The sequence below is a fragment of the Mastomys coucha genome, unplaced genomic scaffold, assembly GCF_008632895.1.
Source record: "Mastomys coucha isolate ucsf_1 unplaced genomic scaffold, UCSF_Mcou_1 pScaffold18, whole genome shotgun sequence".
Lineage (NCBI taxonomy): Eukaryota > Metazoa > Chordata > Mammalia > Rodentia > Muridae > Mastomys > Mastomys coucha.
In genome coordinates, this window is record NW_022196900.1 from 26562819 (window position 1) to 26590527 (window position 27709).

General features: G+C 39.8%; 1 protein-coding gene and 1 long non-coding RNA gene across 7 annotated transcripts in view; one reads left to right on the forward strand and one right to left on the reverse strand.

The window, feature by feature from the left end:
• Positions 1-27510, forward strand: LOC116096144. Its single transcript, XR_004120860.1, has 4 exons — positions 1-176; positions 1178-1264; positions 5936-6086; positions 27390-27510. It is a non-coding gene; the product is annotated as an uncharacterized LOC116096144 (long non-coding RNA).
• The window catches only part of Astn2 (astrotactin 2), a 1002270-nt gene that overhangs the window by 405983 nt on the left and 568578 nt on the right, over positions 1-27709 (reverse strand). For all 6 annotated transcript variants that reach the window (XM_031377658.1, XM_031377656.1, XM_031377657.1 and 3 more), the window contains one exon: positions 5979-6129. In XM_031377658.1, the coding sequence (XP_031233518.1) occupies positions 5979-6129 (151 nt within the window). The remainder of the gene's footprint in view (positions 1-5978; positions 6130-27709) is intronic.

Consider the following 27709-nt stretch of genomic DNA (forward strand, 5'->3'; position numbering starts at 1 on the left):
GGCTTCTAGAATGGGACTCAAGATGGCAACAGAAGTTAGAATGTATCTGAGAAAGAACTAGAAGCCTCTGAGACTTTGTCTTCTTACTTGGCAGCTAAAAGGACAGTGAAGAGTCACAGAGAATGGTTGGCAGCAGAGGCTGTGGAGTCTATGAAGGACATTTAAAGAGTATGAAGGTAAAAAGTTATGAAGACGTAGTGAACCTATTACTTTGCATGTGTTAACTTAAAATACTAATTAGAGAAACTAGGATGGAAACAGTAAAACTAGGTGACTGAGTGATTTCCAGAGAGCTGAGAAGGACTAAGAACTGAGGGTCGTTTTATCCATACTTAGGAACTCTATCCCTAGCCTCTGATAAGTGTAATGGTCCTGATTCTCAAAATCCCAGGGCTGCAGCAGTAGCTTCAGGCATTAAAGACATAGAGCTTCCTCTGACTTGAGTGCCTAGAGCTGTAAGTCTATAGTTTTAAAAGCTTGGAGTCATCAACTTCTGCTTCGCAGGTCTCAGAGCTAAAGCCCCAGAGGTTTGAAAGCCCTCAGGATTCAGGGGCTCAGGGATGTCAACACAGAAAAAGTTTTCCCTTGCCTCTTTGTGATTTCTATCTAAACAGGAGAAAGTAACCCCAGTTAACATTTTGTGATATCAGGAGGATGAACTTGGATTGCCTGGTATTGGGCCAGTCCTAAGGTGTCTTCCCTATGCTGAGAAAACTGGGGCATCTCAAAGACACAAAGAACATGAATGTTTCAGGGGCAATGGCCTCTCAGAGATGGTTATGGAAGGCTTTGCTGTGACAGGCTTAGGTGTTTGCTTTGCTTTAGTTTCATGTATTATGTAAAGTTTATATGCTACCAGACAACCAAAAGAAAAACAACTAGCATCCACAACTCTGCCATGGTGATAGTGCCTGCATATTGGTGACCTTTCTACTTTAGGTTCTCTTCCCCTTACTTTGTTTCATGCATTATTACTTCCTCCTTGCCTAATCAAGAAGTCAAGATTCTCCAGAAATGCTTGATAATAAAAAAGATACAAACTTTCTTTATATCTTACCTACTCTATTAACCCCCCATACTATTTTCATACTACATTAATATCGTATTTGTATTGTTATTTAGTACCACAACTTGGTTACTTAAAACAACACAAAATACTCATATTACTGTTTTATAGACTAGTGATCCTCTTCCTTATTTCACGATTCCTATGCAGTAGCTCTGGGTTTGGGAGGACAATCCATGGGAACAGCTCACTCTGAAGGTCAGTCCATCACTTATGTTAATCCCATATGCAAAGTCCCTTTTGGTGTAAAGTAAGATAATATATCATGCTCATTGATTTTAAAAATTAATGTTTATTCATCATTAGGCAGATATATTTTTTCTGCCCATCTGATAATCGCAAGTCACAATTAAAAGTCCTCTTGTGTTAGTGGGATACAAATATATCAATATTATTTCTACTAATAACAATCATCAACATTATAGAAACAAGAAAAACAAAGGAAACAAAGGAAAACATCAACAAAACAAACAAACATCAACAAAGGAAACAAGAAAGCAAGGAAAGGAGCTGTACTGTATTATATAAGCAGTCTTTCTTTCACTGTGAAGAGGTACAGACCGTATGACTTCAGAAAGATTGTTGAAAGTCAATAGAGAACCTTGTAATTGCCAGCAAATTCTCTTGAAATGGGACTTGATGCTCTGTTCCTATCAGGTTAATCACTTAAGTGGATAAAGGGGATGGAGAACTATTAGAAAATCAAGTGCTCTGCTTGGGGATTATCCCTCAGTGGTAGAGTTCTCACTTTGCAAGAACAAGACCTGTACTCAAACTCTGGTAACACACACACACACACACACACACACACACAAGTGAGTCTGAGGGCTCTGAAGGCAAAGTCAGGGAGCCTGTGCTTTACATGCCTTTCTGAACTAGTGGTATGTGCATCTACTAGTGGTATCTTTCTCATTAATGACAGGACTGGTCAACTGCACTTACTTTTATGAAAACCATGGACTACAAATGCCTTCATAGCAAGTATAGACTAAAAGAGCTTTGAACAGTATTTCTCAGATAAGGATGGCATATAAAAGGGAGTGAATATTTCCTTTGTACTAGCTAGGTAGGGGAAAAGCTATTGTATAGATAGACCCATATGGTCTTATATGACCTCACAGAGAGATGAAGAATACCAAGCAGTAGATATCAGAATAAATCACATACCTATGAATCAGGTGAGAACATATAGGTTCTAATAGGTACCAGAAATTTAACAGAAAGGTGGATGGGGGCAGAACAATTAGCAGATGGCAACCAGAGGTGATGGTGAAACACCATGCATCTTCTTGAGTCCTTAGGGATGCTTAGAACAAAAAGGGAGGTTAAAAAAATACAGAATTGAATAAAATTCATTTTCTACTCCTAATAGATATAGGAGGTAATAAGATGATACTAAGCTTAAGAAACATCATAGAGGACTCTACTCAATTCACATGCTCATAAATTTGTGAGGCCAAAATATCACATATGCTATATACAAGCATTATTAATATAATATTGTCTCATAGAGAAATGGTATTTTGTAAATACCAAATTATTGTCCATTGAGTTCTTTAATTTTTTATCATGCATTTGAGTATATAGTATGTGTGCATATACATATTTGTGTCTGCATATGTGTGAGGATACATGTATGTAGGTATATGTGCACATGTGTGTATGTGCATGTAGGAGACCAATCAGGAATCTTCCCCTATTGCTTTCTTTGTAAACATTATTCTTTGATGCAGGGTCACTTAGTCAAATTCAGAGCTTGCTGATTCAACTAGTCTTGGTTGTCAATTTGCTCCAGGGATCTCATTTGTCTGCCTTCTGAGGCTGTAATTACATGGAGCCTAACATACCGACCCAGGATTTATGTGGCTTCTGGGGACCAGAACTCTGTCCTTTTGATTGCACAGAAAGCATTGAACTCTCTCCCATCCTTCTGCTGCTGTAGTCTTTCATCTTGCAGGAAAAAAAAATGTGCATTTAAAAACTATTGTTCTGTTTGGAAGTATTAAGAAACTGAGAGCTCAGTGTTGATTCCCAGCTAGCTAATGATTAAGTTATAACTGAAATCCACTTCACTCAGATCAACTCCACTCTTCTTGGCAGGAAAACAGCTCCAAATGGGTTGGCTCTAGGAATGATATGGAAGAAGTGGCCTTCATCCTCTAGCCTGCCACCTGGTGGTAAAACCTTAGGTAGATACTGTATTCCCCCATAGACTCATTTAATTAATCCACGAGAGGAACCCATGTTGTACTTTGGTTGTGAGGTATTGCTTGTTTTATTTGTTTATTTAAATGCAAAGTATAATGGTGCTTGGGAGACAACCCAGTTGGCAAAGGGCAGAGAAAGAAAGAGGGAGGGAGAGAGGGAGAGAGAGAGGTTGAGGGAGACAGAGAAATTGAGAGAGATTGAGCTTTTTATCATGTGCTTATGAACCCAGTGTTGTAGTAGAGTCAGAGACATGCAGATATGGCCAGGCCAGTGAGAGATCCTACCTCAAAAGGAAGTAAAAAGGTGAGAGAGCCTGAAGATAGATACTAGAGTGTGTCCTCCAGCATCTACATATAAGCACACACATGTGTACCTCTGTATATATGAACACACACACACACACAAACACACAGGATATAAGGTGTGATCATTTTTTTTATACCAGATGACTGTTTTTTTTTTTTGAGAAGATGCATGTGAAATAAACAAGTTTTAAGCCTTTTACAGCTTATTGGCCTTCTATCTATTTCATGCAGCAGAGTTTGCTAATCCATTGTGTCCAAGAGTTTTAAAAGTGTCCTCTTAATCTAGAGGGAAATCCCCCAAAACATAGCAAACTATTGGATTTTTCTTTTGCTCTCTTCCTATTTTTTCAGATTATGTTAATGTGAGGAAAGAGATACCCCATTCCTAGATGTGCACAGTACACCATGCTATATTCATGGAGCCCTTAGCCCTGTTTCTGCCCTCTGAATTTCATTGCTCAGGGACATCAACCCTAATGAAGAAGAAGCTTAAGTATTTGAGGAGTGAGAAATGATGATTATAGTTTCAGAGAAGCCACTATCATGCTCTGGAGACACAAATTTGGAAGAAATCATTTGGAATTGTTTGTCCACTCATCAGTGCTGCAGTGTGAGGAAATCTCCCTTTCTCTTACTGGGTCTCACTTTTCCAGTATGAAGACTAAAGAGTTGGGTACAATGTTTTGAATCAGACTTCTAATACATAGGTCTGCGCAGAACACACAAAAACTCTTCCAGTTTCTGGGACTTGGATATCCCTGGTTGTCTATGTCTGAACCTATCTGAGCTACTTGTTTCAAATCTAGCTGTCTCTTGGTTAAAATATTCCACATGAAGATGTGTCTGACCCAGCCCCTTGATGACAGGATTTACTGGTGAATGGCTAGGGGGTGAGAATCATGTTTGCCCAATGTGATAATCCAAGGTCTGTCATTAGAGCAAGTAAGAAAAGGGTTCTTGTCCACAGGGCTCAAACAAGCAATCTGTGCTATAAAATATTTCAGGTGATGCAAGACAGCTACATAGAGAAAATAGGAAGATCTCTATCACTTCCTGGGTGGGGGGGGGGGATGTCTTCAGAAAGGACAAAGATCTGAAAGCCTGTCCACTTATTTGCTCCAAGGGTTGACAGAGAAATTGACTCTAAGTGAAGGGCAAGAAGCCCTAAACAAGCAGCATGTTCAAAGAATTGCATCTAATCAGGTCCATTTGGCTCTAGTGTAGACTGAAGTCAAGTGGTGAATAATGTGCATGGAGCGGTTGGAAAGGAGCCAAATGAAGAGAACTGAATGCTGAGCTGAGTTTGTCAGGCAATAAAATTGCTTCTGAAGCATATGTTTGAACTGCCCCCACTTCAACACATCCACGCACCTATGCATACATGCACACACATTTACTTGATAAAACTTCAAGTTCATGAGATATAAAATAACCCCACCTATAATTATAGCTCAGAAACTTAAAATTCAAACAACCACCTTAGGCAATCCTTACAGAACAAACCATCAATTTTGGAATGCATTTTCATAGGCAACAAGTATCTTCACTTAACTTCTCCTGTATCCCTATTTTATACTAGATACTGGAATCCCATGAAAGGAAACATTTCCTTCCTGCATACCAAGCCCCTGCTTTAGCTGCCTGCACCATTTTCTTAGTACCAACTTTGGCAACTAAACCAAATGGCATGCTTTCCAAAAGCCATTTCCAAAACCAATTCCCCCCCCAAAAGCCTATTATCAACTTTGAGTCTCAGCTGCATCATCATCTAGACCATACCAAAGAATCTACACTCGGTCCTATTTTCATCTCCCTGACTTCCCCTGTGTACACTGTGTTCATGGAACTAGGACAGGTTGTTTTAATATCAAAAGCACCATGAGCTTTTAGAATTCAGAGCCTCCCATGAAGGTCACTTATGTTATATTATCTCATTTTATTTTTCTAAAATTTCAAAGAGGTGAGTTTAATGATTCCCACCTCACAGAAGAGGATATTCCAGCAGCCTGATATTTGAAGAGACACAAAGGCAGTAAGTTTGAACTAGCAATTCTCACCTTTCCTAATACTGTGACCCTTTAATACAGTTCTTCATGTTATGGTGACCCCAACCATAAAATTATTTTTGTTGCTACTTCATAACTATAATTTTGCTACTATTATGTATCTATATACACACATGTATACGTATATGTGTGTGTATTATGTGTGTGTGTGTGTGTGTGTGTGTGTGTGTTTATTTTGTGATTGTCTAAGACACCCCTGTGAAAAAGTCGTTTGACCCCAAGGAGGGCATATTGCACAGGTTGAGAAATGCTGCTTTACAGTGTTTTACTTCCATCCATTTCCTTTGCAGAGAGGATCCCAAGTATATGAATACTGGGCTAAAGAACACTCACCACACATCCTGAGGAGTCTACCTGGCGGTCAGACACACACTTGAAGTTACGGGTACAGCCCCCATTGTTCCTTGAGCAGTCACGGACTGGACCAAAGGAAGACAGCAGGTCATTGATGGTTTCGAAATAAGTGGACAACATTGCTTCTTCCCTTGGGAAAAAAAAAAGGGAGGATGGTTAAATGCCAGAAATAGCTGCATAATTATTTGTTTGGTTTGGTTTTTATTGCTTATTAATATAAGTTCAACACATTAGAAATCATTATTCATTTTGTTTTTAATCAGGAAAATAATGCAAATAAAATGGAGGCAACAGTGGAGAACATAGTTCTTCCATCCTGTTGTGATAAGGAAAAATGGATTTACATCTTCACATATTATTTCAATTACCCCCACAATTACGGAAGGTGATTGATTATGAGATTTCAACTTTGCCAACAGAGCAGCTGTGTGTTAGAAACATGAATTTTCCTCCCTAAGGACTACCAAGAATTTATGTTGTAAAATACCAAAGGACTAGCTTACATCATAACAGTTTGTATCAAGTTCCACCTGGTTGCCCCACTCACAGAAAATTTAATCTACATAAAACTCTGTGCTTTGACCATATGTTTATATGGGTCTCAAAAACTCTGTACAGCATCTGTATGATTCAAATGTTGTTATTCTGACCTGGATTTATAAAATTGAGGCTACAAATGTTGTAGGATTTATCTCCAAATTACATAGGATATAAATACAAGAACCAGCCAGAAGCACAATATTCTTGCCCTAGGACACCAGAAACGATTGTTTTCAAACCATTTCATGAAGCTCACATTGTTAAATCTGTCAACCACTATGGTTGAAATGTGACAGAATTCTCTCCAAATGAGGTTCCTCTTACTTACAGACCTGCCACAAATATGATGGGATTCCGTAAGCTGGATTCTATAATATAGGCAGTATAGACAAAAGTTTCTCTTGCTGTTTTATGAATAAAGGGTAATAATATGCTTCCACTGGGTTAGACATGAGTCTTATAGATGCAGTGAGTAGTAAGGGCATCCCACTGGAGGTGGGAATCAGGAGTGTTTTCTCCCATGAGATGTTGCTCATGGATCCCAGAATGGCAGAAAGGCAAACGTAAGAAGAGAAAGAGCTGGTGACAGAGACCAGCAATGATGTTTCCCATTCTTTTTTCCATTCAAGCTTATAGTTCCCAAGTTGGGTTTCCAAACTCATTTTCTTTTTCTAATCTTTCTCTCTTCAGTCTGAGTATTATAATGATTGGCAGTGAACTTGGTAAATCCAGCTCTAATTAGATATTCCTCTGTTCAATAACTCCTCCGTACTTCAAGAAGGGCACCTAAAGTAGTTTTATTGGCCTTCAAGGCTCTTCACAATCTTTTCCCTGAATATCTTTTGTGATGGCATTTTTTAGTTATCACTTGAGATACCTCTTGGGTATTAACTACTACCTAAACATCTGGGCACAACTATGAGGGATGCTTTCTCAATTCAATTATTTGGAGTTGGAACCCCCACTTTTAATCTAGGTTTTTTGAGGTGAGAAGGTACACCTGTAGTGCATACCTTTTGAGATGGGAAGCTCCGCCTTTAATCTAGGCCACACCTTCTGCTAGAAGCTTGTACAAAGGGCAGGGAAGAAGGAAGCTTACTCTTTCTGTGCTTCCTTTTGCTGTCACTGGCAATTCCATTCTCTCTCTAACATTAGATTCTACTTCTGCAGGATTCTGGCATATAGTAAATACCAGCTGAGACAGTCAGTGTGTGGACTGAACAACTACTGGATTCTTAGACTTTCCATTAAAATAGATAGCCACTGTTGGATTAGCTGACCACAAGCTGAAAGCCACTTTAATAAATATCATATATACAAATCTACTATATATTGTATAATATCAATAATATATTAACAAATGCCATTTTATGTTTAATAAATACTGCATATATACATATATTCAAAATGGGCAAAAGTTTCTGTTGCTATTTTATGGAATAAAATATATTTCATATATGTGTGTGTGTGTGTGTGTGTGTGTGTGTGTGTGTATAGCAGTTTGTATATCTTTGGCCCAGGGAGTGACACTATTTGCAGGCATGGCTTTGTTAGAATAGGTGTGGCCTTGTTGGAAGAACTGTGTCACTGTGAGCCTAAGCTTTAAGACCCTTATCTTAGCTCCTTGGAAGCAAGGCTTCTCCTAGCTGCTACTGGAACACAATGTAGAATGTTCAGTAGTTCCTGCATCATATCTGCCTGGATGCTGCCATGTTCCTGCCTTGATGATAATGGACTGAACCTCTGAACCTGTAAGCCAGCCCAAATTAAAAGTTGTTTTATAAGTTGCCTTGGTCTTGCTCTTTACAGCAATTACAATATGCTTATTTATATAAATATATGTATTCATATACTCATTCTATCTGCTATATTGCACTAGAGAACCTTTTTGACTACTATTTGACCACATTCACTCTACTCTCATATTTTCTATTGCATGGTGTCTTGTTTCTTATTCTTTGAATACTGAACCTTTGGTCAGTCATTATAAAAGCAGATTCTGAAATGTAGTTATACACAGGAGATAATTGGGGACCCTTCTTGAGAGATGAATCTGTAAAAATAGAGCAAGTGAAGACTTGGTAAAGGACACATAGTAAAGCATCAGTTGACACCATGTCGAGTTCAGGGTCTCAGGAGGACAGTTATTGACATCCCAGATGATAACAAAGCACCTGGGCCTTTGTATTCCCACATCCTTTGGCTGTTGCATGGACTGCTGACCAGAAAAGAACAAGTGGGTATCATTGGTTAAAGTAATTCTCTGTGGTTAAAAGATACTAAAGGTTCAGGCCTGGCAGCTGCTGATGCTTACATTAGGAGGATGAAGAGAGTCAGCCAAGATGATAGAACAGGTATCAGTATGATCAGTCTGAGTGTTAACCTCGATGCTTAGGACCAGAACTATTTCCTACTTAGGAGTTTGGGGGATGGTAAGCAGTATAGATTGCATATACTTAATTTATTCAACACTCATATTCATAAAAGTCTAAAGTTTAAAGTGCTATAAACCCTGCAGTTTTGATTATCACCTTATGACCTGCATGCTGTCTGGATGCTAATCACATTTTCCTTTCTGTTTAAGATATTTATCTCAGAATTATTTTCCTGATGAAATACCAAGACACCTTGAAAACTGATTAAATTCTTTCACTCGTTTATCCATTCATTCATATACACATATATCTCACATGTTCCTTTATTAGCTAGTTAATATTTACTAGACCTGTTCTATGTCCTGGGATACAGCAGTGACCTCAGACAAGTCCTTTTCACTACACCTTATTGTTATGTCTTTCATAGAGCCTTCTCTTCTTACTAGACTGAATTCATTCATCTTGTGAATACACTGCTTAAATCTATGACATAATTGAATGTCATTACCAGTTCCCTTGTCTACTAAGGAGAGTGTATGCTTTTGGAGGAAAGGGTTTAGGAATTATTCATGCCTATATAGCTTTCAAAGAAGAGCTTGACAGAATATGGGCTAGATAATTGTGTTCAAATGAAACAAACAAACAAACAAACAAAAAATCAACAGAAAGCATAAATGCAAACTCCATGAAATTTATACTTTTGTAAATTTCTGTCCAAGTAGGACATGCTGCTTCCTGCTGTGACCCTGTGTTCCCATTCTAGGTCCTGCATGTTTGGTTCTGTAGAAAAAGCCAATAGAGATTACATAAGCAGAATTGTATGATTATCCCTAGATTAGCATAGAGTGAAGAGGCAAGTATATGGAGGGAAACTAACAGTTATAAAATGAAATCCTTAAGAGACTGCCCATGTTTAAAGCACAAGATGAGTTAAAGATGTTGGGAAGACACAACGCTTTAAAATGTAAACACTGTGAGAGGTATTAGAAAAGGCAAGAGCCAGAAGGAGATATAGACAGATGGAGAGGGGATCTGAGAAAATGAGAACAGGAAAGGAGACAAGCACAGAGAAGTGGCTAGGAAAGAAAGAAACTGAAGTACAGACACATAGTCACCCAGAGATAGTAAAGAGAAGCAGAAAACAGATAGGAAGACAGACAGATGGGCAGACAGCCCCTCAGGGGAAGAGATACACACATAGTGACTAAAGGACAGTCAAATGGGGACAGAAGAAGTATATGAAAAGACAGAGTAGGAGAAAGAAATAAAGGAGTGAGAAAATACATAGAAAGAGGAGAGGCAGGGAGAAGGAGAAGATGAGCAAGACTAAGAAAGAGGGGTAAGTTAAAGACATGGACTGGAAAATGAAAGAATGATGGAGAAAAATAAAAAGGAGCAAATAAAATAAGCAAAAGATGCCACCTTTCTGCAGGACCTAAAAACTATACAAATAAGCAAACTGCTAGCTCCTAAAAAGATCAATTATACATAAGCAGCATACATGTGGGGAGCTCTACATAAGACACAAAGGCCTGACACAAAGCTCTTGCTAAGCCAAGAGGAGCAATTTGTCTTTTGCTAAACACAAGAGAGAAAAGAAGTTCACGGCAGACACTGAATTTTTTCCTTAAAGCTTGAGAACTCAATCCATCATTCTGGCCTGAGTTTAGGTTTTGGGTTTGTTGTACTCTGTTGTACTTCTGAGCTGCCCCAGGGGCATGAAATAGGGGGTGAATAAAGGGTTCAATGGATCCCCCAGAGACAGAGGCAAGCTGGATTGATAGGTGTAGGGGCAGGGCACCAGAGACTTGCTTGAAAATCTAGTGTTTGACAAACATTACCACCATCATCAGTATGGTCTTCCCCATTAACGATTTCCTGGGCATGTGCTATGTGCAAAGATGGTGTATGTCTTTGTTTTGTTTTTCTTTTTTTCTATGCAATTTATTTTAATTTTCAAATAGCCTTGTAAACTTCCTATTTTTTTCCTTCCATTGGGTTACTGCAGGGAGTAGACTTTAGGGAAGTTGTGTCACTTTCCCTGGTCACTCAGGCAAGGGAAGGCTGTGCACACATATCCACCAGAGTTTTTCTTATATTTTTGGTTGTGAGCCTAGCCTTTTAACAGCTGAGCCATCTCTCCAGCCCCACCAGAGTTTTTCTATGCCACAGTTAAGCATCAACAAATTGTTGTTAGTGGCAGGTCAGAGCTCCCATAGCAGTTAAAGCAACAAGCAAACATCAGTGTCCAGTTCCTCTATGACTTAGAAAAAGATGGATGGGAAGAGCCTGTTTGTTCTTTATACAATTCCCACCCTAATTCCTGGTCCCAAAACACTACAACCCAACATAGGAATAAAATGTCCAAACCCTGTGGTTCTTCATTTAAGCTTTATATCAAATACCACAAAGTGCATAAGCTGGGTAAATTGTGTCCCAGGTCTGGAGATTTTAGGTCGAAGATCGAGATGTTGACATGGTCACTCAGTATCAGACAGGGAGCAATTTTGCATTTTCATAACTCCTAAGGAACAATTTTAGCTTTTCGTATTTCCACAGCTTGGAACTTTATGACACAATATCTGCCTCTACTGTTTGAAGGATTTCTTCCCCTTATCTGTGTGTCATCCCCTTTCCTTTAAAGGACATTGCTAACTTCTAAGATGTGAAAGTTTGAAATGCATCCAAAATTCATTTAGAAAATTCATTCAGGCAACATGCTTTACATTTAGGGCCTTCCTGAGGTGAAGGTGTTTTGAAGGTTGAGACCATGCAAATCAGATGTCCTAGTGGAGGACTCTTGCCCTTTGACCATCCCCTATGTTGTATATGAAGTTACTTTCCACCCATTCAGAGGACACAGTCTTTAAAATGCCATCTTGGGAGCAAAGACCAGGATCCAAGATCCAAGTAGACAATCACCCTGCTGGTACTTTGATCATGGATCTCTTAGCTCTGAAAGTATGAGAAATATATTTCCATTCTTTATAAAGTAACTAGCCTGTATGTTTTATTACAGCAAAACAAAGAGTTAAGACTATCATCCATTTAATGTGGAGTTATAAAAACTTTGAATTCAGTGTTGCCCACTTCCAAAACTCATATTCTTTCTCCTACATAAAATCCCCTCTCAAAAATTGTGAGCTATATTTGTTTTGCTTACAACTCTAGACTGTTATAAAACAATAACTTGATATATACAAATATGTTCCTGAAACTTGAAAACACACTGACTGCTCATTTGCTCAATAAATATTTGAGTAGTTATTGCATGGCAGGCACTAGATTAAGGATGATTCTAGATTGTATTTAGCTTCTCTGTAACTTGGTCTCTTTCCCAATGCCCGGAAATCATCTAAACATTTCCAAATGTGTATCTAGCTCTTATATCTTATATCTAGCTCCCTACTCTAATTCTGCTCATTTTCCCACTGGGAAATTTCTGGTTTCAAACTGGAATCAGCCAGACCCCAACAGATTGGGTGAGACTACATATCCCATCACCTGACTGGTCAGCAGCAAATGCTTCATCTGGGTGCCATTCAGCTTTGTCAGCCTGTGAACCACATGGAGTGAGCATTAGGCAGGGCTGCTGGGAACAGATGCTGGTATGACTGGCTGTTAATAGACACCAGGAAAGGTCTGTGCCTCTCAGAGAGAGGTGTGAATATATGACTCAGAGCCCAGACAGTGACAAGCCCCCCACTGATGCACACTAATCATTCTCTGGTAACAACATGAAACCTTGTTTTTTTGAACAATGTTGGGGGAGAAAGAGGCAACAACTGCATGATTGGAGTCAAGCTTTCCTCCTACCTATCTTTCTCAGTGCCTCTTGCAGGGCTCACAAGCTGCATGTAAAAAGGGTTGTCTGGAATCAAAGTGCCCTACAGCAGAATATCAACCACACAAGCTGTGATTTCTGTTTAAAAGCAAGTCTCTTAACTTTAAGCTTCCAGTTTCTTATTAAAAAATGGGGTTACTAACATCCTGATAATTGAGTTTGCATGAAAAATAAACTCAGTTATTAGCATGAAATACCCGGCAATACCAAGTATAGAGAAAGCCTCAACAGTTAGTAATGCATAGTATGGTAAGAGTTTCAAAAAGCATGGCTTAAAACTGTAAGGAGCTCATGAAAGAACTAGGGAAGGCCTGTAGTCCCAGGGGGTCCATTTGTTCATGTAAAGTGTTCCATGGCTATCTGATTTATTCTAGGCACCTGGCTGTTTCCTGGGTGTGATGTAGCATGTTATGTCTATCAATGGGTCTAAATGACTCATTTGGCTTTTTCAACTTCAACCCCTTACCCCAGACCCCAGTGACACACCTCCTTACACCTCCATAATCCTTCCCCAAAACAGTTCCACCAACTATGGGCCAAACATTCAAATAGATGACCCTGTGTGGACCATTCTCATTCAAACCACCACACTATCAGACCCACTGATATTGAATGACAATATCAATGGGTCTAAAGGACCCAGAGAAATTGTGAAGCTATATTGCAATTGAGACAGCAAGGATTGGTAGCAATCCATTAAAAAAATAACAATAGCCAGGACAATGGAGTTGCATCAAAATGTACAGCACATGCTGAAGCCTGGAGTAGAAGATGGTATATACCCTGAAGGGGGACCAATGTGAGATGCAGGAGGCTAGAATGTCAAGAAGGTCAGGCAGGAGGCAAGGTAGAAAGGGTTCTTTGTGTTAGGTACTGATGAACACTGACCTTTGTCATAAGAACTATGGGCTGCAACAAAGATTCTAGCAGCAGTCTAAATTTTACTCAGGCTAATAATTGGGGTGAATAGTTTAAAAAAATAATTATAAAACAATGACAACCACTATGATAATAATAACTGTTTACTGTGTATTCATAATGGTCACGCCATCATGTCAGCACTATGAGTTTCCATTTACTTACTCTTTCCAAACACAGTGATGCAAATCACAAATCACCCCATTATACAAAAGAACCTGAGACATCATCTTTAGGATTAGCTTGTTGGGAAAGCGATAAAGATGACACACAGTCTAAGGAGGGATGCTGTGGTGGTTTGAATGAGAATGGCCTTCACAGGGTCATCCCATGTGAATGCTTGGTCCCTAGTTGGTGGAACTGTATTTGGGAAGGATTAGGAGGAGCAAGAGGGTGTGTCACTGGGGCTTGGGATAGGGGGTTAAAGTTGCAAAAACCCATGCCAGGCCCAGGTTCTCTCTAACTGCTGTTTGCAGATAAGATCTAAGCCCTCAGTTACTGCTCCAACATCATGCCTGCCTTTGTATCACCGTGCTTCACACCTTGATGATTATGTGCTCACCCTACCTGCGAACAAATCCTAAGTAAACGCTTTCATGAGTTATCTTGGTCATGGATTCTCTTTGCAGTAGTGGAACAACTAAATAAATGGGGAAGAAAGTTGCTGGAACAGCAATGGAGGTGAATCATGCTTTGCAGAGAGAGAATGTATCCCATGTAATAGTAAACAAATAATGCCTGACATTTACTGGAAAGTTAGCACTGTGATCTCATATGAGCTACCTCATTTAATTTTTGCCTCAGTCCTATAGAGTGATCTTATTATCCTATTTTTTACCGCAATATAAAAAGTGTATGTCCACAAATGTAGTACTTGTTCCTTTCAGATTAGAGAAGATTTGCAGAGAACCCAGGCAATCAACCTAGACCCATCCTGGGAGTGTCTAACCCCAGTCTCCTTGGTGTCCTGGCTTCCTCTTTATGATTCTTTCTTAGCCAGTGATTCTGTGAGTTGGGTTCAAGCTGACACTTCATATTCCCCTTCCTCTTGCAATTACAGTTTGCACTAATTTAGATGGAGAGAATAGATTGCTGAGCAGAGTGGTCTCATAGCTTCCTGTGAGCATCTTGTGTCTTTGAGTAGCTTGTAACTTCCTGCATACTAAGAGACTCCTTGATCACATCTCCTGGTGCACTGAGCATGCTGCAGCTGCTGTCTGAATAAGGACAGGGCTAAAGGATCAGAGGAAGCGGGTGGGTAAGGTTGATTAGCTTTGTGGCCTTGGGAACAAAGGAAAAATGATTACGATGTACATTGTTTGTCTGTGAAACAGACAATGGCATTCAAAGCACAGGGTTGTGGGTCAGAACTCAGTGAGTTAAAAGATATGAATGCTCAAATGGGGATCTTCGCAAAAGGTGAGCATGTTTCTGAATGTATTTGTACACTGGATAAATATTTACTTGCATTCACCATCTGGGCTGGAAGTTAAGTGTACAGAAAAGAGCAAAGCAGCTATGGGTTGAGGTATGTTAAATAGAACAGACACTGGACAGGTATCTGTCTCTGCATCGGTTGAGGTGTCTGTTCCTAAGCCCAGGCTTATGTTTGGACACTTTCTACATCTATGCCTATGCGTCTTTGTTCTTGTCTGTGTCTTTATCTGTATCTAAGGGTGTAATTACAAACTTTGAGGGATGCTCTGAAACATCACACACGAGGAAAGCCTCTGACAGAGATGCAGATCTAATCTAGGGTGAAGGGGTTGGAGCTAGGGGAAGGTTTCTCTGAAGAATGTCACTCTCAACCATTCAGCCTGGGGCTTGAGGAGGCTAAACCACAAGGGCTTCCTCAGAAGTATCCTAATGATATATGTCCCACCTCTACCATCCACAATGACAGTGATGTGCAGCTGATCTTGGAGGCCATCTTTCTTCTTCTCCGCACTTGATTTGACTGTTCAGTAATAGTCATTCTCTTCCTCGCCTTCCCCTTTTCTCCCTTTCTAAGTCTCATCATTATTTTTAAAAAGAAACAACAGGAGAGAAAAAAACCTGATTCAGGGACAAAATGCTGAATCTTGGGGATTATTTATTCATGAAATACCCACATGGCATCTCAGATTACTCCACATGACTCACACCCCAGAGAGAAGCTCATTGTGATGGGCATCCAGTAGTGAGACGCCCCACATTTCTGGAGGGCTTTCTTAGAAAGCCAGCACCTTTCCCAGCTGTGAGTGCTCCAGGCTGCTGGGAGCTGGAAGATTTTGTAGAGCCTGGGGTGGCAGAGTGTTTGCTGTAAACCAGCAGAGCCCATATGTGGGTCTATATCAGCCAGAAAGGTGAGCACCAGCCTGAGGGGTAAAGTACAGCTCTGTCTCCCTCTGCTGTGTCCTTCACCATCTTTGGCTCTCTATTTCCACATGAGCACAAGAGGAACATGTCCAAGAGTCCTTCCAGGTCGATTATATTATATGGCTCCCCAGAAAGGCTGTGTCGACTGCTTTCTCTTGTCTATTATCAATTTCAAAGAGAAAGTACAACTGTAAGAATGTAGGGGGAGGGATCACACCCCAGGAAATTAAGGAACTTAGATCAATTAGTATTGAAATCAGAAATAAATACCAGTGTATCGCTATAAAGAAGCTGAAGGCTCAAAACACTTATTAACTCTCTGAACCTCGGTTGTTACTGCAAAAAATGGTTGATAAAACTCAATCCTTAAGTTACCAGGCAGATCCAGAGCTAATGGCCATTACATAAAGGGAGGAAATGTGCCATACTCTCCACTGACCAATGTCATGAGCAGCATCTTAAAAGCAGAATGATTTAAAATGAAAATGAATAATAATAGTCATAATAAATAATGAATCATAATAAATTAATGCATCAGTGGATGCCACATGAAAACATTCTGCAAGGATCTGGACCTAAAACCGAGATAGCTACACTCACTTCAATTTAGGGATGGCCACTACCAGCCATTGCAGATTTTCAATCCACCCTGAAAATTGCTCAAGTCCAGACAATTTTCTTGTATGTGTTCTTGCATTAATACACGAAATTCTTTGTCAGTCTCATGAAGCCAGAGGCCCCACATACATTACAATCCTGTTTTTCATGCATAAAGCCAAATACAAAAGCATTCTAAAAGAAATCATTTATCAAAATCTTTTTTTATAAAAAAGCCGCCACTTGTAGTGTAATAATATATATGCTTCTTTAGTGACACATCAAATTAAAAGATCCAGTACCAGATGCAATAATAACCATAAATTCAAAGTAGCTATGAGCATAAGCTATATTTTAAGACATCTGCAACAAATGAAATATGATATCAAGCTATATGTAATTTCCATTGATGACAAAGCACAGATGCTGTTAACACACTCGTGTTTGTTGCTGCTGTTGGAAAAGAAAGGGAATACTAACTCTCAGTGAGAGTCTAGCAGAAGTAGCAGGATATTATTCCCCTACGTCATTTCATAGGTCTGCACCCTTAAGCCCAGGTAAAGGACTACAGCCTAGGCTGACACCTGGGTAGATGAAGTCCTTTGCTGAATGCATGTCACTTTGTGAATATAATCCAATGCTTGGGTCCAGATAGGAAGAGACAGGAAATTAAAAACCTCAGCTCTGATCACACCAATATAATTACATCCTGGGCAGCCCCATAGGATATGATACAAGAACAGACGTTGGCTTCAGAAAAATATAAAAATCCCAAGGGTTTTGTCATTGTAGAAGTCACCTCGCTTCCCTGACAAATGTCACTGCAGTGTTTCCTAAAAGTGTGGCTGTGGATGGGGCTGGAAGATACTGTACCTCTGTGCAAGCATGCAGACCTGTGTTCTTCGTGTGTGAGTGTGTGTTTGGGTGGGTGGGGGGTGGGTATTACAGACACTGAAGTTAGTCCTGAGGGAAAAAAACATGATAGATATGCAGTTTTCAAAATTTTCAGTATTTTCTGGGTGTCATGCCCCATGCTAAATGTGCCTCACATTATAGAGGTGCTGAGACAAGATTCTGCCCCCAGGCAGCTCACAGACCAGGGCAAAAGGCACAAGCAAAGCCATTGACACAGGTCAACAGAACGCAGATAGATGCATCAAATCAGGTCACAGTGTCCCCACAAAGAAACAGTGATTTCTTCCTGGCCTAAGTGGAGAAGACTTCCTAGAGGAGGAAGGATATGATGGGTCTCAAGTAATCAGAGGGCAATGTTGATTAAAGAAATAAAGAACAGAAGGGGATGCACAGAACAGAAGAGTGGAGAAGCAGAAAGGATGTGTTAAAGACCAGAATCCCCAGAGGCAGAGAATGAAACACCAGAGGCAGAGGGTTGCAGAAATACTTAGTGAGCTATGACTAAGGCAGGTAGTGGACAGCTGAAAAAGTAAGCTTGTTGGTTCTGGGAAGTGTGCCTTCTAGACATTTGCCATCTTAACACTAAAAGGTAACACTGATTAGGCACCTTTATGTGTGAAAATATATAAGGTTCCAGATGGGGAACTCACTGACAAGCCCACAGTTCCCTCTGGGGAACCTGGAGTAACCGGTTCTATTCTTTAGGCTGAGGAGGAAATCACTTGCTCCTAGCCTCAGCAAGGCTAACAAGGAGCTGTCCTGAAGACAGACTCAGTGTGACAGTTCAGTATAGTCACAGTGGGAAATCTACTGCATCCTGAAGCTCTTCCTGAATGAATGACATTTGAAGAGGAGTAGGCCCTCTCAAGTTCCACCATCAGACTCAGGAAGCAAAGCCTTTGGGTTGGACTTGGTTGGTTGGAGTTCTGCCTCCTCTTCACATTTCTACAGCGCCATTCTGCTTCCTTTGTATGTTCCCTTTCGGAGCCTAGTGGGGACCTTGGAGAGAACAAGCATGAAAGAGTGTGGTGATCACAGTAACTCACAGTGACTCTTCAGGCAGCAGTGAACCAATAGATCAAGCTGGGGCCCAGCTTTGTCCCTCTTCTGCCTCACTTGTGCCTTCCAAGAGACTCTCATTGGCTTTTGTCTGGGCCACTCTGGCTCCTGCCACATTCTGGCAGGCAGCACTTATTATCAGCACAGGAGTGGGTAACCAGTTCTAGCTTCTCCTTAAGAGATTACCCAATGACAAGTAGTGGATGCTAGAGTTGAAGAAAAGCTGGCCACAGGGAGATCCATCTGAAAAGTGCCGAGTGCAGGGGGTTAGAGGAATGGGCCCAGGGCCTCTGAGTTTCCCAAAACAAATTCCTCTTTATCTCTTGCAGTCATGTTTTCTCTGCCAACAAATTCTCGTGGCCTTTAATTGTGGGTTTTCCCCTTTCCTCCCCTTCCCTCCCTCCATTTCTCCTTCCTTCTTCTTTTCCTTTCTTCCTTTCTTTTCTTTTTCTCTTTCTCCTTAGCTTTTAAGTCTAACATACAGAGCATTGATTTTTATCATGGTATTTCCATGTATCATTCTTAAGTGACATTCTTTTCCTTGCCTTATACCCCTTCCTTGTCCTCGGTCGCTCACTTCTGCCTCCTGTCACATTCATTCTATTATCATTTCCAATGCCCTTAAATATTTCCTCACTCTTTTATAGTCCTGTTTATGGTTTTATCACATGTATATATGTGCATGCGCATGCGCACACACACACACACACACACACACACACACACACACACACACGAATCTAGTTTCTGCATATGTTAGAAAACATTATTTTGTCTTTCTGGACATGACTTATTTTGCATAATATAATAGCATCCAATTGTCAGTATTTTTATAAAAGTTCCATAACTTCATTTTTCTTTCTGAATGAATAAAATTCCAATGAGCGCCTATACTACATTTCATTATCCATTCATTTGCACATGGACAAAGTCTCTGTGATAGGACTTAAGAGTCCTTTGGGTATATAGCCAGGAGTAGCATAGCTGGATCACAGAATGCTTCTATATTTAAGGTTGTTTTCTTTGTTTTGAGAAAACTTCATGTTGATTTCCATACTGGTTTTCCCAGCTTATACATCCACTAGCAGTGAATAATGGTTCCTCTTCTCCCTCATCCTCACCAGGATTTTTTGTCATTCCTTTTCTTGATAGCCATTCTGATGAGGTGAGAGGAAGTCTCTAAGTAGTTTTAGTTTGCATTTCCATGATGGTGAAAGATGGTGAGGTTTTTTTTCCAACATTTTCTTTCATCCATTTGAGCCCAGTTTAGTCACATCCTCCATGGCCTTACAGACCGTTGAGTATATGATACTATTGCTGATCACAGGACAGCCAAGGCTCTGAGTTCCCTGCCCATGTTATTTCATGCAGTATGTGTTATATAAGCAACCATGTTATATAAGTCCATGAAACCCACTGCACAGATGTAATACCCAAGGTGAAGTGGGGAAGAAAGCTGCTACAAGTGACACAGACAGTGTTAATGTCCAAAGCCCTGGCAGAGAGTCATTCAGAAGTAGTTTCACCACTTCTGAAGCTGAAGTGGGAAAGACTAAGTCTGAGCACAACCTGAGATACATAGTGAATTCTAGGCCAATCTTGATCATAGAATAAAGCCCTATACCAAGAGACAGGACAGAGGAAGAGATACAAAATAGTGAGATTTATGTGATGAGGGCAAAGATGAGGGCAGCCACTTCCATGTCACCCTGTTGTCAGTTTCAACTCATCCCAGGTTAAATGTTCATAATTCAACTCCACTGCTGACAACACACCCTGTAGAAGGCAGAGCTGGTTTTCCCTCTTCCAAGAATAGAGTAAGGAGTAGTTTGGGTCCAGGAAGGGTGATGAAGGGACATTACATCTGATTAACCCACTAGTGTGAAAGAAAAAAATATATCTCTGGAATTCAGCTCAGTGACATGCACCATGAGATATCAAATATTTCTCCATATATAGTAAGTAAATTAGATGGGTAAGCAAATAATGAAATACATTATCAAGAAGTTAATTTATGAGAGGGCTGCCCCCCAAGTTTCCTTTAATATTCTCCTTAAATAAGCCCATAGATCTTTTAAAATATAAAGCCATTCCCTACTTTGATACCTCTTCATTGTAGGAATTCCATTAATGTAGGTTATGTGGGATACGAGAAAAAAGGGAAGATGTGTGTTGCATCCTCTAACCTTTATGGCTTCATGAAATGAAGAGTTATTTATGCTGCAGGTATGACTGAGATCTAGAGATCTGTTCTACCACAGGCAGAGCATAATTAATAATAGTATATTGTACATGGAGGGTTTTTTTCTTATAGTGATAGATCTCACAGTGTTTTCTTACTATGAAACAAAATCATAGAAAAGAAAGAACACTCAGAAATCTGGTGGTGATTTATGTGCTTTTTATCTTCATTGCAGTGATGATTTCATGAGTACAAAGGGAGAAGTGATACCAAGACCCCAAAAGAAAGGTGTCTAAAGCCCTAGATGAGAACAACATGGATAGCCTTGGAACTATAGAGCCCAGTGTAGACTCTAAATACTTTTTGAGCAGGCCCATTGATTGCTTGAATATTGATAGACTTGAATTCTGCTATCCAATCATGGTGATTATTAATAAGTATCTTTGGTTCTCTGGGACTCAGTTTCTCCAAGTGTGAAACAAAGGCTTGACTTAATGTTCCTTCAGATTGTTGCTTTGGATTTGTTGGTCTCCCTGGAAGAGCAGCTCCAGGGATGCTTTCATCAGTCATCTTCTCCCTACCCGAATCTGGAGAAAGTATAGTAACTTTCTGGGTTGCTAGAAGGCACTGGCTGCCCAAGCGAGAAACTAGAAGGTTTCAAAGAGGATGTTCTGGGGGAAAGGCTTCCTTGACTCATCTTATCACAGCTCACCTCCACATTCACTCTTCATTCAACTCACCTTTGAGGAGCATCATCTAAGTACCAGGCCAAGCTCTAAGCATGTGCAGGTGTTTAGATATGTATTATGTCCTCACATAGCTGTGTTCAGACAGAAAGGCACTGTTACAGATACACAGAAATGAGCCATGGCAGACTCACTTGAGATAAATTCTTAAGTTAGCATCTAGAAGCACAGAACTCAACTCAAATAACCCCTCGCATGTGTGGAGGGTTGTACCATCTTCAAATCGTTGACACATGAATCATTTTATTGGCTTGCCAGAATCATCCCTGGTCCTGCTATATACATTCAAGAGAAGAGTAATGCAGTTCATGAGAGAGAATATGGCTCCCTTAAATTAGATCTTGGGATTTCTGAGGCATGAACTAGAGCTTGTGGTGACTGATAGGTGCTGGATCTGGAGGTAAGTGGTCTAAACTGAGGCTGCATTGTAGGAGACTAGACCTACAGGGCAGGAAACCTTTCTGCCACACAACTGCACAGGCAAAGAGCTCAGTTAACTTAAACAGCACACTAGTGTGGAGAAGGGATAACATTCCAAAGTGTCTTTGGAACCGATAAAAGAAGGGCATGTGCAAAAAGAACACTCATAGCCCTTGAAAGCACTAAGCATCCTAAACAGAAGAATCTGATTTGGACTTTGCTGTGTCCCTTGGTCCTCCTGACACTGGTTTTCTTATTTATAAAAGGAGATTTGAGTACTGACCCACAGGACTGGCATGAAAACACAAATGAGAGGTGGCTGAAAATACCACGTGTGATGCCTGCCAGGCACAGATCGAGCATCTGGCCAGTGCAAATTCCCTTTTACTGCTCTTCTCAGTTCCCAGCAGGGTGGCAGCTGTCTGCATGGTGTTGACAGGTTATGAGAAAGCCCAGTGTCTCAAAAGACTCAGCTTATGTGAAATACATGCCACCTCGACCTGCAGGAATTACTTTATTCAATCAAATAGAGATCACAGGCAGGGAAAGGCTGTGCACAGTCTATTAGTTGTTTGAACAATAAAATATTAGATAGTAAGATATGGTAATTAAACACTAGTTAGCTCATTCATTTGCTAAATAAGTACTCTGTCTATACCAAAGCATGAGGGTTATCTGTATATGACTCAGTAATTTTTATGTGGTGAAAATCACCAGGTATTTGCCCACTGATCATCAATAATAAGACTGTTATGTATTCAACATCTCAGATGATAACTGTTAATTTATTTAGACATAACACAATAATTATCCAAATTTCCATCCATTTACTCACTCATCCATCTATCCACCCACCAATCTAATCATCATTATAAAATATTATTTCTTAAATACCTACTGTTCTTGCTCTATCTCATGAACTGTCTGTCAGCAATACAGATAGACATAAGACTGGTTTCTGGATAGAGCAAAGCCAATGGTCTTTAAGGGTAGGAAAAATGTAGAAAAAGATGTCAGAGAACATTCATAGAGGCTCAGAAAAGGAAGTTGATAGGGGGTGGTAGATAAAGAAAGGTGTCAATATCTTTATGCTTGAAATTGAAACTGTATGCATGCATGCATGCATTTACTTCAACTGACTGCATTACTTAAAAAAAAGGAACTGTGATGGCACTGAGGGAGTGGGGAGAAAGATAAGGCCTAGAGGCAGAAAAGTAGGAAAATTACAGAGGATCAAGGACTAAAGGGAGCCATTCTATTCATGCCAGTGTAATGAATGGCAAACAAGACTGGATTGTAAAGAAAGTGGCATTGGGGAAATGAGAACCTTGAAGCAAATTGATCTCTAAAAGCTTGCTTATATCTTAGTCTGCATCTCCTTGACAAGATGCTATTGGTTTTCATCCATCAAGTAGGAAAATAGTTTTGTCACATGATAATTCCCATCCCTGATGGGGTGTAGTGAAATGCTATATTCTTGTTCTACTTCTGGGGTAATAATTTGCCAAAATTTATGGAAAACAATCTTGCCTAATGCACCAAGACTCTTGAAATTTGTTCTTACATTTTGACCAAGTGATTATAGTTATAAATTTTGGAGGAAAAAAATGAGCAGGGCAGGTAAAATGAATACATAGGTGTTCATAGCAGTGTTGTGTATAATGAGTTTCAAAATAGAAACAATCTGCATCCAGAAGATGGTTCAGTGGTAGCTAGCATGAGGGGCCTGAGTTTAGATTCTTTCAATGCATGTAAATGTCAATCAGGTGTATTGGTAGCCTGCTATACCAGCATTTGGAAGGGTAGAATCAGGAAATCCCCCAGAAAGATGGCTAGCTAGACTAGATGGAAACTGTGGGCTCCCTGCTAAGCAAGAATGTCTGCCATAGTAAAGTGGAAAGTGACTGAGAAAGACATCTTGGATCTTCTTGGGCTTCTACATGCACATGTACATTTGTACATGTACACCCATAGACACACATGCACCCTCACACAAGTAGAAAAAATGGAAGTAACTCATATAGGCAGCAGTTAAGAAATTGCTATAGATGTTGTGTATTATTCATACAATAGGATTCCACATGAAAAATTTAAATAATCATTTCTAGATATAGTTGATAATATAGAAAATTTTATACTGTAACATCAATTTTTAGAAGCAAGAGCAAATTACATAGGTATGAGTATATGTACATATATAGTGAAAAGTATATAATTTAAGGAAGAGACAACATATATACATATATATATATACAATATATATATATGTATATATACATACACACACACACACATGCAAGAGTATGACCAATGTACAGTCTTTGTGTAATTCACACAGTATTATTAATAGAGACTGCTCCTCACCTGGTTTGTGAAAATTCCCATCACCATTTCTTGAATCCTATATGCATAAATTTATCAGTTAATGGATTTTGTCTTCATTTTGCTTACAAGGGGAGCACATGAACCAACCATACAGTTCTTGGCCTATGAATTTATGTGCTCAAACTTTGGTTATTACTGTCACAAATCACCTACTAGGGGATCCTAACTAGAATGATAGAACAAATAGGACCATCTCTAAGCCACTAAAGAAACACTCTAAGGTGTTTGGATTTGATGTAGTCTTACACTGAGTGTTAACATCAAACAAGCCAAAATTCCTGATATTCTGGGTACATCATTTAAAGAAAGGGAGGCAAAGAATGAGCACATGATGTACAAAGAAGTGTTCATTATAATCTCAGATGCACCAAGATGCATATCATAATCTCAGATGGCATGAGAAAGTACAAGCTGAGTGCTCCTAAAGATCGGGAAAACTGGGCTGCTCGGGAGGCCATGGAATGCAGAAGAAGCGGATTTAGGCTTTTCTGTGCTGCAGCCCGGAATGACCTTGGGCAGCTCTTAAATCAGTGGAGAGGTTAGGCTCACACAATGGAGCTCACATCTTCACAACTCAGGAGACATAAAGTTTGAGATCAAGGCACAGACAGGATGATTTTATCCTAAGTCCTCTCTCTGCCTATAGATATTTGACACTGTGCTCTAACCTCTCCAAGGTGACAGCAACCCTCACTGATTCTGGTTGTTGCCTCACAATCTTTGGTGTTCCATAGCTTATAATAAACACCTGGATCACTGCCTTCCTGGTCCTGTAGTCCACTTGTGTGCATGCCTGCCTCAGAATTTCCTCTTTCATAATTATACTAGTCAGATCAGATTAGACCACATTTAACCTTAATTAGTTCTTTAAAGATCTTCCTCCCAGTTCAGTCAAACACTGATGTACTACTAAAGGTGAGGACTTCCATGTCAACTGCGAAGGGACACCATCAAGTCAATAAACATCCATCTTCTGACTCTGAATTTCTGTATTTTCAAGAAGGCTTCGCTGTTACTCATTGATAGCAGAACGCATCTATTGACTCATTCATTTATTTCTTCATTCATTGATTCATTCATTCTCTCCAGATAATTCTTCAGTGTACATTGTTATCAATTAAGTGCTAACATTAGCTTTGACTTTGCACAATAAAATAAAGGATGTTGGTTAAATTTTTTAAATATCAAAAGGACAGTGAGGTCTTCCTCTCTTGGAGGTCTATGAGAACATAGACTACAGAACAGAGAAAAGGCTAGTCCTAGCCAGAGGCATTGTCAGAGAGATCTACAGGACCAGGATCCACACAATGATCCCTAAATATCATCTGCTGGACTTGCTCTCAATAAGGCTACTAAACAAGGCTGCTGCTGGACTGTAGGTGCTAGAAAGGAAATAACAGGGCAGAACACAGTGGACACAGAAATCCTGGGTGAAATATCTTAAAGAAACCCCATGCACAAACGACATGAGAACTGACACCTATTACAATTACATCTTTTATCTATCTATCTATCTATCTATCTATCTATCTATCTATCTATCTATCTATCTATTTATTTTGAGATAGGGTCTCATTAGCCCAGGCTGGCCTTGAACTTGATCTGTAAACAAGCCGGCAATTGGTTTTCTTCCTTCTTCCTCCTTGCCTTATTAGCGAGGAAAGAATTTGGAAGACAGTCAAAAAGGTGATTTAGCTAAGGTTCTACTTCTTGTCTGGCATTGTTCTAGGTTTAGTAAAGACAGCAATAAGAAAATATTTTAAACCATTGAGTTATGTGGCAGTGAGGGGGGCTGATATCTAGCAGTGAACAATACTTAAGGAGCTGTGTGGCTTCAGTATCAAAGAGTCATGTGAGATGGGGTTAAGGAGAGCTGGGGCAGGGTGTGCTGTCTTTCTAAGGTGGTTTGGGAAAGCCTCCTCAATAAGTCATCAAGGTGTAGGGTCATGGAGATAATCAAATGGCATAATGAACGTGGAGTGATTAGTGTAGCATTTGGCACAGAGCAAGTGCTCAGAAAATTGCTGCTGTTGATGTTGTTATTGTTAATTATGTTCTAAATTCCTTGCCTGAATATGGGGACATTATGCCTAATTCATAAGGTTGCTGAATAGATTAAATTTGGAAAAGCATATAAATAAACTTGCATGACAAATTCAATGACTATTGAGTGCCAAGTAGGTACAGTGTTCTGGATGGTAGAGGAGGACCCTTGAGGAAATGACTTCTAAGCAGAGGTAGCATGGAAATGCTATAAAAACAACCAGACTGGTAAAAAGCTTGTTAACAGGCAGGGAGAAATGCAGATGCAAAGGCCCAGGGGCAGGAGTGGGCTTGACCCACAAATGAGAGGCAGAAGTCAAATCCAGAGAGGGTTAAAGAGGTGACAGTAAGGACTCTGTATTTCATTATAGGCAGAAAACATAGGCATTGGAAGGGTTTGAGTCAGGAAAGAAATGACCTGATTGATATATATATTAAAGGATAATTCTGACTCCCATACACAGATGACAGGTATGTCGAGTCATTTGGATGAAAAAGTAACAATGTTTACCTTCATTTAGCATAAAGCCATTATTAGTAGCATATATGAAGTGTATGACCATTAATCAAAAACAAATGCATAGATTCAGTCTCTACTATGTATAGAGCTCTCAGATATAGCACTAGAGATAAAAGCAGAGATAGTGATGTTCTTAGGCACAAAACAAATGTCTAGAAAATTGTTCCCATTTGATATGGGATGATTTGGTATGATTTATTATTCACATTTCTATCTGTACTGCTCCAAAAGTAACAGTACTGAAATATATTGGATGTCTAGTACATGACTCAGTGGATAACAATACTTGCTGCCAAGTCTAACAACATGGGCTCTATCTCTGGGACCCTCATGGTAGAAGGAGAGAATCAGCTCCCCCAAGCTGTCCTCTCACCTCATGTGTGCAGCTTCCTAAGCACACACACACACACACACACACACACACATGCATAAAGATAAAATTCAGAAATAAAATGTAATAAATGTGTTTCTTTGAAATTCTACTACAGGACTCACAAGACCAAGGACAGTTCCTGCCAAGATCCAAGGGTGAGCCCTGAAGTTCACAGGGGTGAAAGGAGAGAGTAAGGTGGACTACTGAAAATTGTCCTGACTTCCTCATGCATGCAGCGGTACACAACACATTTTTATTTAAAAAAAAAAAAAATCTACTGTTCTTTCCTGAACAAGAAGAAAAAGAGATTAAAAGGGAAAAGATAAGGATATAACGTAGGAGGGTCCAGTTCTCTCTTTCTTCTCTCCTTCATGTGTGTGTGTGTGTGTGTGTGTGTGTGTGTGAGAGAGAGAGAGAGAGAGAGAGAGAGAGAGA